This window comes from Pristis pectinata, chromosome 21 (genome assembly GCF_009764475.1).
Source record: "Pristis pectinata isolate sPriPec2 chromosome 21, sPriPec2.1.pri, whole genome shotgun sequence".
NCBI lineage: Eukaryota > Metazoa > Chordata > Chondrichthyes > Rhinopristiformes > Pristidae > Pristis > Pristis pectinata.
In genome coordinates, this window is record NC_067425.1 from 23,952,632 (window position 1) to 23,966,622 (window position 13,991).

The 13,991-nt window shown below is 40.3% G+C and overlaps 1 protein-coding gene across 1 annotated transcript in view; it reads left to right on the forward strand.

Annotated features, from left to right (window-relative positions):
- The window catches only part of galnt17 (polypeptide N-acetylgalactosaminyltransferase 17), a 282,637-nt gene extending 269,275 nt beyond the window's left edge, over positions 1–13,362 (forward strand). Inside the window, exons 10-11 of the mRNA XM_052035410.1 lie at positions 10,378–10,545; positions 12,943–13,362. Coding sequence (XP_051891370.1) covers positions 10,378–10,545; positions 12,943–13,086 — 312 coding nt within the window. The 3' untranslated portion in view covers positions 13,087–13,362. The remainder of the gene's footprint in view (positions 1–10,377; positions 10,546–12,942) is intronic.
- Positions 13,363–13,991: the final 629 nt, after the last annotated feature.

The window sequence follows — 13,991 nt, forward strand, 5'->3', positions numbered from 1 at the left end:
ACAATGAGAGGTAAAGACAGAGTCCAAGGAGGGGAGGCTGGTGTCTGTAATGTGCTGGGCTGTGTCCACACATCTCTGCAGCTTCTTGCGGTCCCGGGCAGAGCAGTTGCCATACCAAGCCATGATACATCCAGATAGGATGCTTTCTATGGTGCATCGGTAAAAGTTGGTGAGAGTCAAAGGGGACAGACCAAATTTCTTTAGCCTCCTGAGGAAGTAGAGGCACTGGTCAGCTTTCTTGGCCTGGCATCTACGTAATCTGACCAGCACAGGCTGTTGGTGATGTTCACACCCAGGAACTTGAAGCTCTCAACCCTCTCGACCTTAGCACCATTGACATAGACAGGTGCATGTACACCGCCCCCTTTCCTGAAGTCAACGACCAGCTCTTTTGTTTTGTTGACATTGAGGGAAAGGTTGTTGTCATGACACCATTCCACTAAGCTCTCTATCTCCTTCCTGTACTCCGACTCATCGCTGTTTGAGATACGGCCTACAACGGTGGTGTCATCTGCAAACTTGTAGATGGAGTTAGAGCAGAATCTGGCCACACAGTCATGGGTGTATAGGGAGTAGGGTAGAGGGCTGAGGACACAGCCTTGTGGGGCACCAGTGTTGAGAATAATCGTGCCGGAGGTATTGCTGCCTATCCTCACTGATTGCGGTCTGTTAGAAAGTCAAGGATCCAGTTACTGATGGAGGTGTTGAGTCCTAGGTCTCGGAGTTTGGTGACAAGGTGCTGGTATGTCTGCTCTATATCCTGTTCTTGTCCTCTTTCCCACCCCACTGTTCCCATTTCTCTTTGCAAAGATTTTACAGGAATCTCAACCTCTGCTCTGCTCCTTTTTATCTTTACAAACCAATTATAATCTTGAAAATATCAGCTTAAACCCTTCACACTTTTCTCTGTCACATTATTAATATTTTGGACCCTTTCTATGTCACTTTAATCTCTGACTTGGTAAAATTTGAGTGAATTGTGGAGCAAAGCACCTATTTATAAGCTAACTAGGGTTCTTTTGATCTAAAGAATGTTTTTGGACTTGAGGTTTCAAATAGCCATTTGCATCCTTGCCTCTAATCGGCAATTAATCAACTTATTTTTTGATTGCCTGGAGCTACTATGAATTTAATCCTTGCTGTGCAGGGAGGCAATCAAAAACTATCATAGAATGAACTTATTAGCATTTTATTATTTATCTTTATTTTTAATGCACTAATTTATCTCTTGGATCAAGTTTTCTTGAAGCGGTTTCCAGTTGTTACATGTACATTTAATACTAATGCTAATCTCTCAAATTCCACCCTACTGTGCTCAAATCTGAAGATTTGGTTTCCTTCATAATTTAAGGATTGTATTATATTGTGGAGCTATCACAAGTGGTGTTTGTTCTCTGGAATGATGTGAATCCAACTGGTGGCTCCCTGGCATTAACCCAGCCTTAGTCAATGCAAGACATTTCAATACTTATACAATTGAGAAAGCTGATTTTTCCCATCTGCCCTTGGAAAGCTGGAACTTGGTGATAATGTCAATATTAAATGCACATGTCTCGTTCTGGATGTGCTCTGGAATGATACAGACCTTATATTTTGCTCTTTGGCAGATGCTTTGGGACATTTTAGGAATTTCTTCCATGGGTGATGGAACACTTAATTAACTTGTTGTATCTCAATTACAGATAAGGCAACCAGGCAGAAACCACAATCAGAATCACCTCATCATTTATGTCAGGCTCTGACAAATGAGCATAGCAAAGTGATTACAACTTAGCTAAGACTCCCATGAGCTTCTTAACAGCTTGATTAGTGAAGGAAGTATTACCTTCTTCTGAGTCAAGCTACAGGGCCATACATAATCTGAACACGTTCTCAGTTCCTTGCCGAACAATGAACAATTTCACTTCCAAGACCTCAACCTTGGCTCAGTTGTCACCAGTCTTGCTTTGAAGTCCAAATGTGGTGGGTTTGGTGCAGCACCAGGGGAATCTTGCAAATATTCAAAGTGGCATCTGTTGGATAAGATGTTAAAATGAAAATCTCAGATTGATAGGAAAGATCTCATCATAGTATTGAATAAAATAGAGGAATTCTCCCTATCAACATTTATCTATCAATTATTATTGTTAATAATAACAATATTATTATTTCATAATAATATTTTGATAACTCAGCTAATTAATAATTTCAATATTATCTGAAATATTCAGTATATCTACCAATATCACTGAAGCAGATTACCTGTTTGTTGCTGTGTTGGGAGCTTGCTATGCACAAATTAGCCACAGCATTTCCAACTTTATAACTCAGACCACAGTTTAAAAGTAGTTAATTGACTGTACAGCAGCTTGGGCTTAGGGTTTTGAAAGGCATTATAACATCAGATAGTCAACAAAATTGGTGCAGTGACATTGCAAGTGCCCTGTTACGTGCAGAGGGCTTTAAGGGAGGACTCAGAATTTCTTCTGCGACCACATAAGCTGGAACAAACCTAGAACCAGAATTAGCCAAATTCCTAATTCCTTTTTGCGAACAAATACAAATTTTTTTAGATTGAGCAGTGAGAGACCAGCAAGGAGATATTTACCACACAGATACATGTTGTGCTCTTTTCATTGCAATATAACTATCTTCATGTAACTCCCATCCACCACGCCCTTTCCATCTTCAGCTCCTTCCACCACCAGCATCAATGATCTAGGTATAGTTGGGTTTCTGTGGCTTTTCATTGAAGCATCAAAGTGATGCTGTTGGTGAATGGGATCAACTCTCCTTGAATAAGTCTTGCTGGACAAGACTAAAGCAAAGCTTCCAATGACTTAGCAGCAAGCAATGTGCCCCAACACAGCAGAGGAAATATGTTGAAGAAATAGGCAATAGCATGGCAATGTAAGGGATATGGAGGCTGTCTGTCCCAGTTCATCTTCCATGTACTCCAGTAACTCCAATAAAAGAGTAGAAAGACAAGTATTTGTCACAGCAGTATAATCATCTAGTTTTGTTGAAGAAAGTAGCCTGTTTTCCCCGGAAGCCTAAACCTACATTCCCTTCTTCCACTCAAGCATCACATAGACAAAGCAGTAGAATATTGATTAAAAGATTCTCATTGTGCATTGTCACCGGGAGTAGAAAATTGGACTACCTAGGAAGCACTTATAGGAAGCACTTATTTTTCATCAATAGTCATTCAAGATTGACGTTTAATGCGGCATAATGTAATACAAAGCTAGCTTCTCATTATACATCAGCATTTCCTCCTAGTGTGTGTTCTGGAAGCCAAGGTTAACATAATAAAAAAGAAGCTGGTATAGTACCTTAGTAACTACAATACCCAGCCAGTTCTCCAGAGATCTGGGTTAATGATCTGGTGACGTGATTTAAAATCCTACCAAGGCAGTTGAAGAACTCAAATCTAGTTCTGATGAAGGGTTTTCAACCTGAAATATTAATTCTGTTTCTTTCTCCACAGATGCTGCCTGACCTGCTGAGCATTTCCATCATTTTCTGTTTTTATTTCAGCATTACAGCATCTGCAGTTTTATTGATTTCCTTAAAGTTCACTTCAATCTGGCATAAAAACGTAGTGTTGCTATTAGTCTTCATTAAAACTACTGGACTGTTTTAAAAACTTATCTGGTTCTCTAAGCCCTTGCGGCAAGGAAATCAACCTGCATGTGACTCCAGACCCAGAGCTTTGTATTTGATGCATAACTTTCTTTTGCAACGGTCTGTCAAACCACTCAGATTGAGAGCACAATTAGCAATGGGCAATAATTCCTAGTCTTGCCAGAGATGGCCATTAATAAACATTAGTTGACACCTACTAGTTTGTGGAATCTTTTTGTACATGTGAGAATGCAGGAATTTTTCCCAGAGCTTCAACTCTCACCATTCGGAAACTGATAGTTCCCCAATGTAGAAATAAAATTAAAGCAGGAGCCACACTCTCAGAAACCATGATCGACCATAACACTATTGTTTTAATGTTAATTAAAGGGACATCTAGTCAGCATTTGAATGGCTATTACAAAAAGCAACGTGTGGAATGTGTGGCTGGGGAAGGAGTGAATTTTTTAAGTGAAATATTTAAGTTTGTTTTGAGCACAAGGTTAAAAATTCATAAATATGAGATAGAAATTAACTCACCACAGGCCCATCCAGGGTCAAGGGTCAGGTGACAAATCTCACAGGAGGTTCATTGACTATTTAATTGTACCAGTGAGGCCACTTGCCTTCATCTTATCAGCATCTGTTTTTAGCCATAATCAGCTCTGCTGGGGCCACAAGGAGCAGAAATGCTTCCTCCTGCATCAATCAACTATCCACTAAACCTTACCTTCTCCACAATCTGTTTGTTCCACAACTTCGGTCTTCCCAATTCCATCTGTTCCCTCCAACCCTCTCCCCTTCCCCGCCCCACCACAATCAGCTGCCCTGAGAAGTGGACTTTGTTTTTTTTTGCTTCTAATTGTATTCTTTCTTGTAAAAATTGTGTTTAATTTATGTTTTTCTTGCGAATGCTGCTTATATGATGCTCTGTGCCTGTGATGCTGCTGCAAGTTTTCATTGCACCTGTGCATATCTGTACTTGTGCATATAATAAACTCGACTTTGACTTTGATCCTATCTCTATCAAATATTTTCTCACTGTAAATGCTCCCCACCAGCCCCTACAGTGAGAAACCAACCTCCCCACCACTGACAGTCATCAGTCCCCTGCCTTGCAAGCTCTCCCACCCCAACCCCAATCAACTTTCCTTGCACTCAGCTGGGCTATGGCTTTTCTGCGCTGGGGTTCTCTGCAGCCTGACAGACTCTTTGCAAATCAGGCTGGCTGCAGGCAGGAAACCTGCATAAAAAAACCACAGGATGTTCCAAGAAAGCATTTTTTCAGGTTTCCTGACTCAAGGCTAGCTGGCACAATCCCTTCTTGCCTCTCTGCTGATATCTATCCTAAAATATAACTCTACATCAATGAGACTTTCAACATGGAAGTGATCAATAACAGCACTTCATTACCATCAATAATTTATCTTAAATATGGGATGTTAAAATTTACTGATGGCATTGTTACTCCAGCATTGTCTTCCTGATTTCCAAATAATTCTAGAGCAAGTTGGACTTTGAAGCTGGATATGTTGTCTTTGTGAATGGCTGGGATCAGTTTAATTAACTTCCAATTTGGCTATATGTTGTAGTGTTCTGTAATAGTGCAGAGATCTTACTAAGAGAGGGAATACCAATAATTGCTTCATCAGCTTCACCACAAGAGTACGCTGTTGTACGGAGAAGGCTATCTAGTTGTTGGCTGAAGGACTTAAATGCAGAACGTCACTCAGATCTATAATAAATTAGAAAAGGATACCTTTGTTACTTACCCACAAGAAGCAGTAGCAATACATTGTGCTGTGGTTGAAATCTACTGACTAGGAAGGTGTAACAAAAATATTTTAAACTTCGTTCCTTGTTCTTTCCTGATTCAGCAGCAAGAGATATTTGCAAACAAAGGAGGCACTGTACATGTGTTAAAGGTTATAGAAACTACTTTATTAGAGTTACATGAAGAATAAAATACAGAAAGGAAGAAGAATACTTAAAATACAGAAGGATGCAAAGTAATACTTATCAACCAATCAATGAACTGATCTATATAATGCCAGAGGGAACCTCAGGTGTCTGACACCTTTCACACAGCATTCTGTCTGTGTCTTAGCTCCGGTCTCAACCCAGCCTAAGGAAAGGTCCCAATCTGCACAAAGAAAGTGCCCCCTTTTATACCCCTCAAAAACTTTCCTACTCCTGTTCTGGGAGTTAAGAGGTGGCTGATGAGGCCAATGTGAGACCCGTAGAGGGCAGACAGTGCTTGCTGGGGCAGGTGGGTGGGTAGTTTAAGAGGTGATGTGCACTTTCTGCCGTTTATGCTGGGCTTCCGTGGGCTCTTGATGAATGGAGCCAAGGTTCCTAGCACCAGTCTGAATGCTCCTTCTCCGTTTTGAGTGCCATTGGCTTGAGATTCCTGTAGGTCGGTGAGGATGTTGCACTTTTCCAAGGAGGCTTTGAGAACACTTAGAACCATTTCCTCTGACCACTTGGTAATCTCTTACAGTAACAAAGCATGTTTTGGAAGTCTGGTGTCAGGCAAGTGAACAATGTGGTCTATCTAATGGAGCCAACTGAGTGTAATCAGGGCTCTGATGCTGATGCTGCTTTGCTTCTTCCTCCAGTAGATTTGGAGGATTTTGCGGAGACAGAATTGATGGGAGAGACAGTGGCATAGTTGGTAGAGCTGTTGCCTCACAGCTCCAGCAACCTGGGTTCAATTCTGACCTCTGGTGCTGTCTGTGTGGAGTTTGCACACTCTCCCCGTGCCACATGGACTTCCCCAGGATGCTCAGCTTTCTCCCACATTCCAAAGACATGTGAGTCGATCGGTTAATTGGCCACTGTAAATTGCTCCTAGTGTGTGTAAGTGAGTGGTTGAATCTGGGGGAAGTTGATGGGAATGGAGGTTAATGTGAGTTGGTGCCTCGTGGTCAGTCAGTGGCTCAAAGGATCTGTTTCCGTGCTGTATAATTCCATGACTTTGTAACTTTGTAGCAGTGGTGGTGTCTCTCCAGTACCTTGAGATACCTGCATAAGGAGAGCCTGTGGAGCATCCTCCTCACATTCAGCTGTGATGTATATATAGTATCATTCACAATCTCAATATCTAAAGGTAATTTGCAGTCAATTTAGTACTTCTCAAGTGTAAACATGTAATTGTAATATAGGAAACAAAAACTCTGCAGGTTGTTAGATTGTACCTCGAGCACTGTGATCCAATGTTGTGCCACACCATCAAAATGGTTCCTTAACTCAGAGGAGAACAACAAGAAGGTTTCCTCACTTGAAGGTTTGAGGATGCATTTCGTCTGTGAGCAGAGGTGATATGCCTGTATTGCCTACAATTAAGAAGACTGAGAGGCAATTACGTAGCAAAAAAAAATTACAAATTAAAGGCACAATTCCTAAAGAATCTTATTGACTTGTTGCAACACAGAAGGAGGCCATGTACCCATCAGGTACATGTCAGCTCCCAGCAGAACAATTGCATCCGTCTTTTATCCCCTCTTCCATTTCCCTGTAACTTATTCTCTCCCCCATGCCCAGCCAGCCAGCTCCCCTTTGATTCTCTTGCAATTTACCTACATCAGGGATAATTTACAGTAGCCAGTTAGGCGACTAGAATATCTTTGTATGTAAGAAGAGACTGAAGCATTGGCAGAAATGGTCAAGGGGAGAATTTGCAAACTCCACATAGACAGGATCAAACCCCAGTCACCAGGAGCCATCAGCAATAACCACTGCACCACTATGCCAACCCTCACTACATTATAGTGAAAATTCTTGAATCGGATGCTCATAGTTTGAAGAGCACCAGTAACGTGTCTGTCAAAACATTCACAGGGAGAATCTTTGGAACCCATTGTACATATTTTACAAATATCATAAAGGTTTCAAAGAAGAACAATAGTTTTACATTTTGTGTTTCAAGTAATGTACATATACAACATCAAATGAAACATATTTATCAGGTAACAGTTCTTGAAGTAATGAATGGAAAGAGAGAAATTGTTTCCATTTCCCGCAGCGGAACACACTCCACTGGTGCCCTCTAATGTCAAATCAGGTACACTGCAGATGGATTCTGAAAGTGACTGTGTGGTTTTGAAAGGTTAACTGAACACTGTTTACAATATTCCTGTTGTTAAGTACGGCATTGAAATGTATTATTTTCAGTTAGTTTGGAATTTTAACTTGTTCAGCTGTAATATTAAAGAAAAGCATGTTATGGACCCACTCCAAAAATGCAGAAAAGCTATCTTTGTTGGCAGCAGCTACCAGGAGGGATCAGACAGTTGTGATGGAGAGAAGTTTGTCAGTTAATAACTTGCACTGATTATTTTTATCCTGGGTGACAGTGAGTTACAATCCCATACCTTCAATACTACTGTTTTTTTAAAATCTTTTCATGGAAGTCAACTTTGGGGATTCAAATGATTTTCTATTCAATTGTTAGTGCAGACTTCTGGGACCACCCACCTCCTCTCTTCCCCCCTCCCCCTCATTCCCCCAGATCAAAGACTGTGAAGTACCTAGAAGGGAGAATTTGAGTCTCAGAAATGAGGGCACAACTCTCAATGCTTGACAGCTTGAGGGCAGAGTCTTTCAGCTCAGAGACCAAGGATTAGCTGTACTCAGAATGGAAATCAGCAGATGGAGTGGGTGTGAATTTTACCACCAGCAGCTGATGAACTACCACTGTTTAAAAGGTCTGAAAAATTCGGCAAAGTAAACCTAGTGAGTGATCTTTTGTTAGGCCGTGCTCAAAAAGGAAATAAAATATCTTATCAAATAGTGTAGGAGAAAATATAACCCACTGCAACAAAAAAGTGATCATCTATCTTTAAGCTTCTTCAAAAACAGTTTGTTCTGAAGTCTGTATTGGTAAGGTTATCCCATCTGTAAATTGATTGCACCACCTGTTTGTGTTGAAGTTAGCTGATATTTGGTTTTGGTCTCATCTGAACAGGAGCAGCAATCTGCAGGCCTGAGTGACCATGCCAATGCAACCTGTTGGTCAAGGCTGGTCAGACTCTGTTTAGCTGCAACATAAAGCAAGCCTAAAGGTAGATTCCTCAGTTAGAGATGAAGCTGAGTGGAGTAGCCTAGTTGGCAGCAGAACTCAAGATTAAAAGGCTCTTGTTTGCTGCTTACAATGTGGCCTCCATCTGTCCCTTTAAGAGGTTGGTTTCTCCTCTCAAGACCGGGAATAATTACATAGAAACTGCACCCATTTGTACCTGGCTCTTGCATTGGGAGGTCTTACAACCACTGGACAATGCTGATTTCTATTATACAAAAGCTTCAAGCTTGCTTCAAATGAGCTCACCCAGCTACAGGCCTGCATCAGTCCATTGTCAGTGAGGCTTTCACGCCTGCCCAAACCATTGCAAGTGTGATTAATCGACACACATGTAGAAAGGAAAAGCATCTTCAGTGTCTGACTGTGGTCCTCAGTGAAAGACAACGCAACACAATGATTCATTGGCCAAACAACAAACATGGAGGAGGTATCATCGTAACATACTCTGCCAAACCTGAAGCAATCATCTGACTCAAATGTAAATTTGTAGTTGTTGTAATATCAGCAAATGAATGAAGAAGAAGTAGGACCTTGGGCGCCAGGAAGACTGTCGAGAGACTCACCTGCTGTCGACCCATTTCACGGGCACAAAACAGATGGTCGTGAATTAAATTTATTCCTCACATTTTTTAAAGCATGGACGAGCAAACTGTGATCAATGATCTTCACCGTTCGCATCCATCTTGTGGCATCTTATAAACTGGAAATCAGAGACCGGCAGAAATTATTTTTTATCCTCCTTCTCCCCCAAACTTTTGATGAGATCTCATTGCTCGAATCCTGGGCCCTCTGACACATTTTGCCAGGGATGTTAGTAACTCGAGAATCCTGCAGTGAATACTGGTACTCAAGTCAACACCGGCTTGTTCAACCAGGCTTGATCTTCCCCTCAGTCCTTGTGTGACATTCCAACAAAGGTCATTGGAGAGCAATCAGTAGATAGAGCAAACTTTATTCTTTTGCTGTTCTAGCAGCTTAAATAGAGCTCAGTGGCAGTACGCTGGCCCTGTTGGATCAGCCAATTCCACAGATCTTCCTGTTGAGACTAACCGACCACCAAAGTTGACATATTGAGCTTTGGAGAGATTTATGTCTTATGCCTTTATTCAAAAAGAAATGGAAGTTGCGTCAAAATGATTTAAAAGACTTCTAGTGAATGTACGAGAGAGGTGCAGAAAACGGTTCCTGGGGTGAGGGATTTCAGCTGTAAGGATCGACTGGAGAAGGTGAGGTTGTTCACCTTGCCCAAAGTAGATCTGCTAGATATGTACAAAGTCATGGTTGGTTTGGAAGCACTATACAGTATAGAGAGAAGATGTTTCCAATAATATATGCTACAAAGACACCAGTTTAAAATTTTGGGCCAAAGAATAATTAGGATCTGAAATTCACTGCCCATAGAGGTGATAGAAACATATAGTGATTGAGGTGATTGAAACATTAATCAGGGAATAGGATGGGCACAGATGAGAGAATATTTTGCAGGTCTGTGGGGAAAAGAGGAGGGGAAAGGGACTGAGGTGATTGCTCTTCTAGTAACTGGTGTATATTTGATAGGCCAAGTGGCCTCCTTCTATGCTGAAATAGCTGTATAATTCCATGATTCATGGCATGTTGCTAATAAACAGTAGTAATATTGAAATGTCATTTTACAACCCCAATAACATCTTTTGCATGCTTCTCTTTTTCAGCTGGTCAGGTATACAAAAGAAAGATATATAAATCTTGGATCCCTGGGGTCTATTGTTCAATTGCCTGATACACAATGCCTGGTGGACAACAAGAAAAGTCGATATCCTCAGCTTCTAGATTGTGAGAAAGTGAGAAATGTTTACCAGAAGTCTTGGCGTTTTGTCCAGGTTAGTGATAAGGACGAAGCCCCACTGATGCTGAGATTTTCTCTCTCATTTACTGAAGCCTTTCACAACAGGGAACGTCACAACCAGCACCTTAGCATTTATATTCCTTCAGAAGAGCCATTAGTACCACACAGGCCAATCTTCTAAATGCCTGCTTCTAAACATGTCCCAAACCTGGAGTTAGATATCAGGAAATCATGGACAATACCCATAGTGTCTGTAAATGGGACCACATGTGATTTTTTTGTCTGAATTCTCAATTCAACAGACTTCATCCCAAAAATGTCCATTTAGAAATTGGTCTTTAATCATTAACCTGCTATAAAGGTCGTACTCCACAGTCTCTTGCTAAGATATCTCTTTTAAATTTATCCCGATTTTATCTTCTAATAAAATGGAAAACAGAACATATTTAGAATGAGAAACAGGCAAGCTGTGAAAACAAAATAGCAATAGAAGCTAGATATTGGGAAATTGATGGCAAAATAAATGAATATGTCAGGCTAAGGATTACACACATAGATGCCTGAAGAATTCAAAGTATTTATGTGATTAGTCACAGAATATGCCTTTTGAAACCTTGTTGGACATTATTAATTCATGGACCTACAGTTGATATTTTCTTGAACTCAGTATCATTCATTGCTCATGGAAGTGGTCCTTGAGTCCTCAGGTATATCTGGAGTGAACCTTAACTTCCCAATATCAAGTCAAGCAATAGAGGTGTGATCAAAGATACTAAAGTTATACCCCGTTTGAATATATAGAATTCTCCATTCTCTCATACTTGCAGTCACATGTATTTACTAAAGTAATAGAAGCCAAATTTAACTAATCAACCTGTTAATTTTACATGAAACGTATGACTGAACAAAATAAACTTGTTTCCGTTAGATACTTCCTACTTCTTCTGTGGCAGGTGAAGTGAGTAACATATGTGATTTTACCACTTTCTAGGTAGAGCCAACCTGCAGACTAACTGTCCCGAGACTGCCTGATCTACAGCTCTTGAATTTAAGTCACCCTAATTCATTTCAGCTGCCCCAATCTCCATAACTGAGTAGAGGGTAAGATTCCACTCTGGCTCTAGTTGCTTCAGTCAGCCTTCTCCTGAGAGAAGGAGAGAGAGGGAGAGAGACCATCCCCTGACCTGTCCACAGAAATCATAAAGATTGGTCTGCCTTGTTGTCAATCAAAACTTGAAGGAAACACTCCCATACTAATATGCAATTTCACTTCTACTGACTGTGTGCTTGTTTACTCCTACCCTAACAAGGCAGCCCTATTGAATAAAACTCCTTTTTATCATCAGGATGCGGACAGCGGAGGTATTTGTTTGTGATCCCTGAAAGATGATGCCAGCCTAAATTGTTTACAATAGTTGGCCTGTCATAAAAGACGTTAACTCATTGAATGCTGAATCCAACTTTGTAATGTCCTGTTGTCCTCATTGTGTCCTTTTGAACTCCCACACATTGTCAGATACAGCACAAAATAATTTCGAAGTGAAGATTACAGGAAGATATTCAGTTAGCAAGCCCTGTCCGTGAGATTTATCTCAGAAAGAACTTTGTTTACATGAACTGTCGGGCCTTCCCCAACTTCAGGTTGCTCCTTGATTTCCAGAAATCAGTGACCCACTTAACATTTATTTTGGATATTAAAATTAATCAAGTTTGCTACTAAATTCTCCAAAACTGGATCATGACAATAAGTTACTATAAAATACTATTTAATGATTTCTTGTCATAGCAACTTTATTGAAGAGGATGACAGAAGAATGGATTGATAGTGAATAGGCAGCACTGGTGACTTTGCTCCCAAAAATTTTAAGGGGGAAGAGCAAAGGTTCAATTCAGCCAATATCATAGCTGCAATTCACAATATTTCGACTGCCTCACCTGGAGAAAATGAACTAATCTACCTTGGCTTTTGCCATTTGCTAAATTGATATTCTCAAGTGAATGAAACACGGAAATTTCTGTCAATGTTGGCAATGCTGTTGACTAGATGAAAGCCCAGTCTCCTGGACAGCTGCCTGCCTCAACCTATGTTAAAGAGAATGTGACTCCCACATTGTAAAAAGCCAACAATTTATTTTAGTTTATCGCCTCATGCAACAATATAAGAAAGATTGTGTTGAGAAATTCATAAACATTTTCAGTGAAGGTTGTGATTGGTTGTAAGTAGAGTCATAGAGTCATACTGTGTAGGAACAGGCTCTTCGGCCCAACCAGTCCATGCTGACCAAGATGCCCATCTAAGCTAGACCCCTTTACCCATGTTTGGCCCCTATCCCTCTGAACCTTTCCTATCCATTATTATGTTGAATTAAAAGTATCCAATTTTCCTGCAGCTGTGAATATTCATGATGGAGGTTATCTTGTGTCTCCTCAGAATGGATCAATCCTTAACCTGGAAACTGGCCGCTGCTTGGAGGTGGAAAACAACAAAAAGGCTGAGTTTGGGATTGAGCTGGTTTTACAACAATGCACAGGACAAAAGTGGACAATTAAAAATGTCTTGAAGCAAGCAACCTAATACTGAGCTGGCATAGTCCGAAGGAAACTGGATTTCTTAGTACCAGAAAAGACTAAAAACCTCAGAGCGATATCGCAATAGGCTTGGACATGACAACAACCTCCAATATATTTGAGTGACTAACACAAACTCAAATCGGATTATGTCTTCAGGCTGGGCTTTTAGTTTATTTTTATTTTGAGATTTTAAAATAAAATCTAATTTTGTTTGAATGTTATATATAATCAAATGGGAAAAATGTTAGGAAATATCTATTCAATAAATTAATAGATTCTCTGTGTTTAAAATTGATTGGTACACACTGTAAAGTGCTTTGGTCAAAGCTAACTATTGATAAGTGGAACTAAATGAAATAAGTATTGCTTTTACCTCTCAACAACCATTGTCATTTGGGATTTCATGCTGAAACTCAGCCTTTTGAAGGTTGATCTGAACTTGGTCACTGAGATTCCAATGTGCATGAATCCATTATGTGGTAAACTGCTTTCACATTTGACACTACTTATTCAAATACTGGTACTAATGTACATTGATTAGAAATGTCATCAAGTATATTGAATGGAAATACAACACCGATGGAGCACAGGCTGGTCTGGAATTGGAGTTATGATATTTTGTTGGGTCAGGCTTTGATCTAGCTTTGCTAAATGTTATCACCAACATTATCTTGTTAAATTCACATTATTTCAAAAGGGAAAGCACCATTTTTGGATGCAGTGGGCCTCTTATTATTAAAGATGCTTTGCAAAGGAAAGAAAGGGAAAGAATGGAAGAACGAATAGGTTTTAATAAAATGGAACTTGAGTGACATTGACTGAAAGGGAGAGGAACACTGCATCCAACAGCACCAACTGTCAGCAGCAAACTGGCACACGTATCGATTTCCAACTAGCATTGTCAGGAAT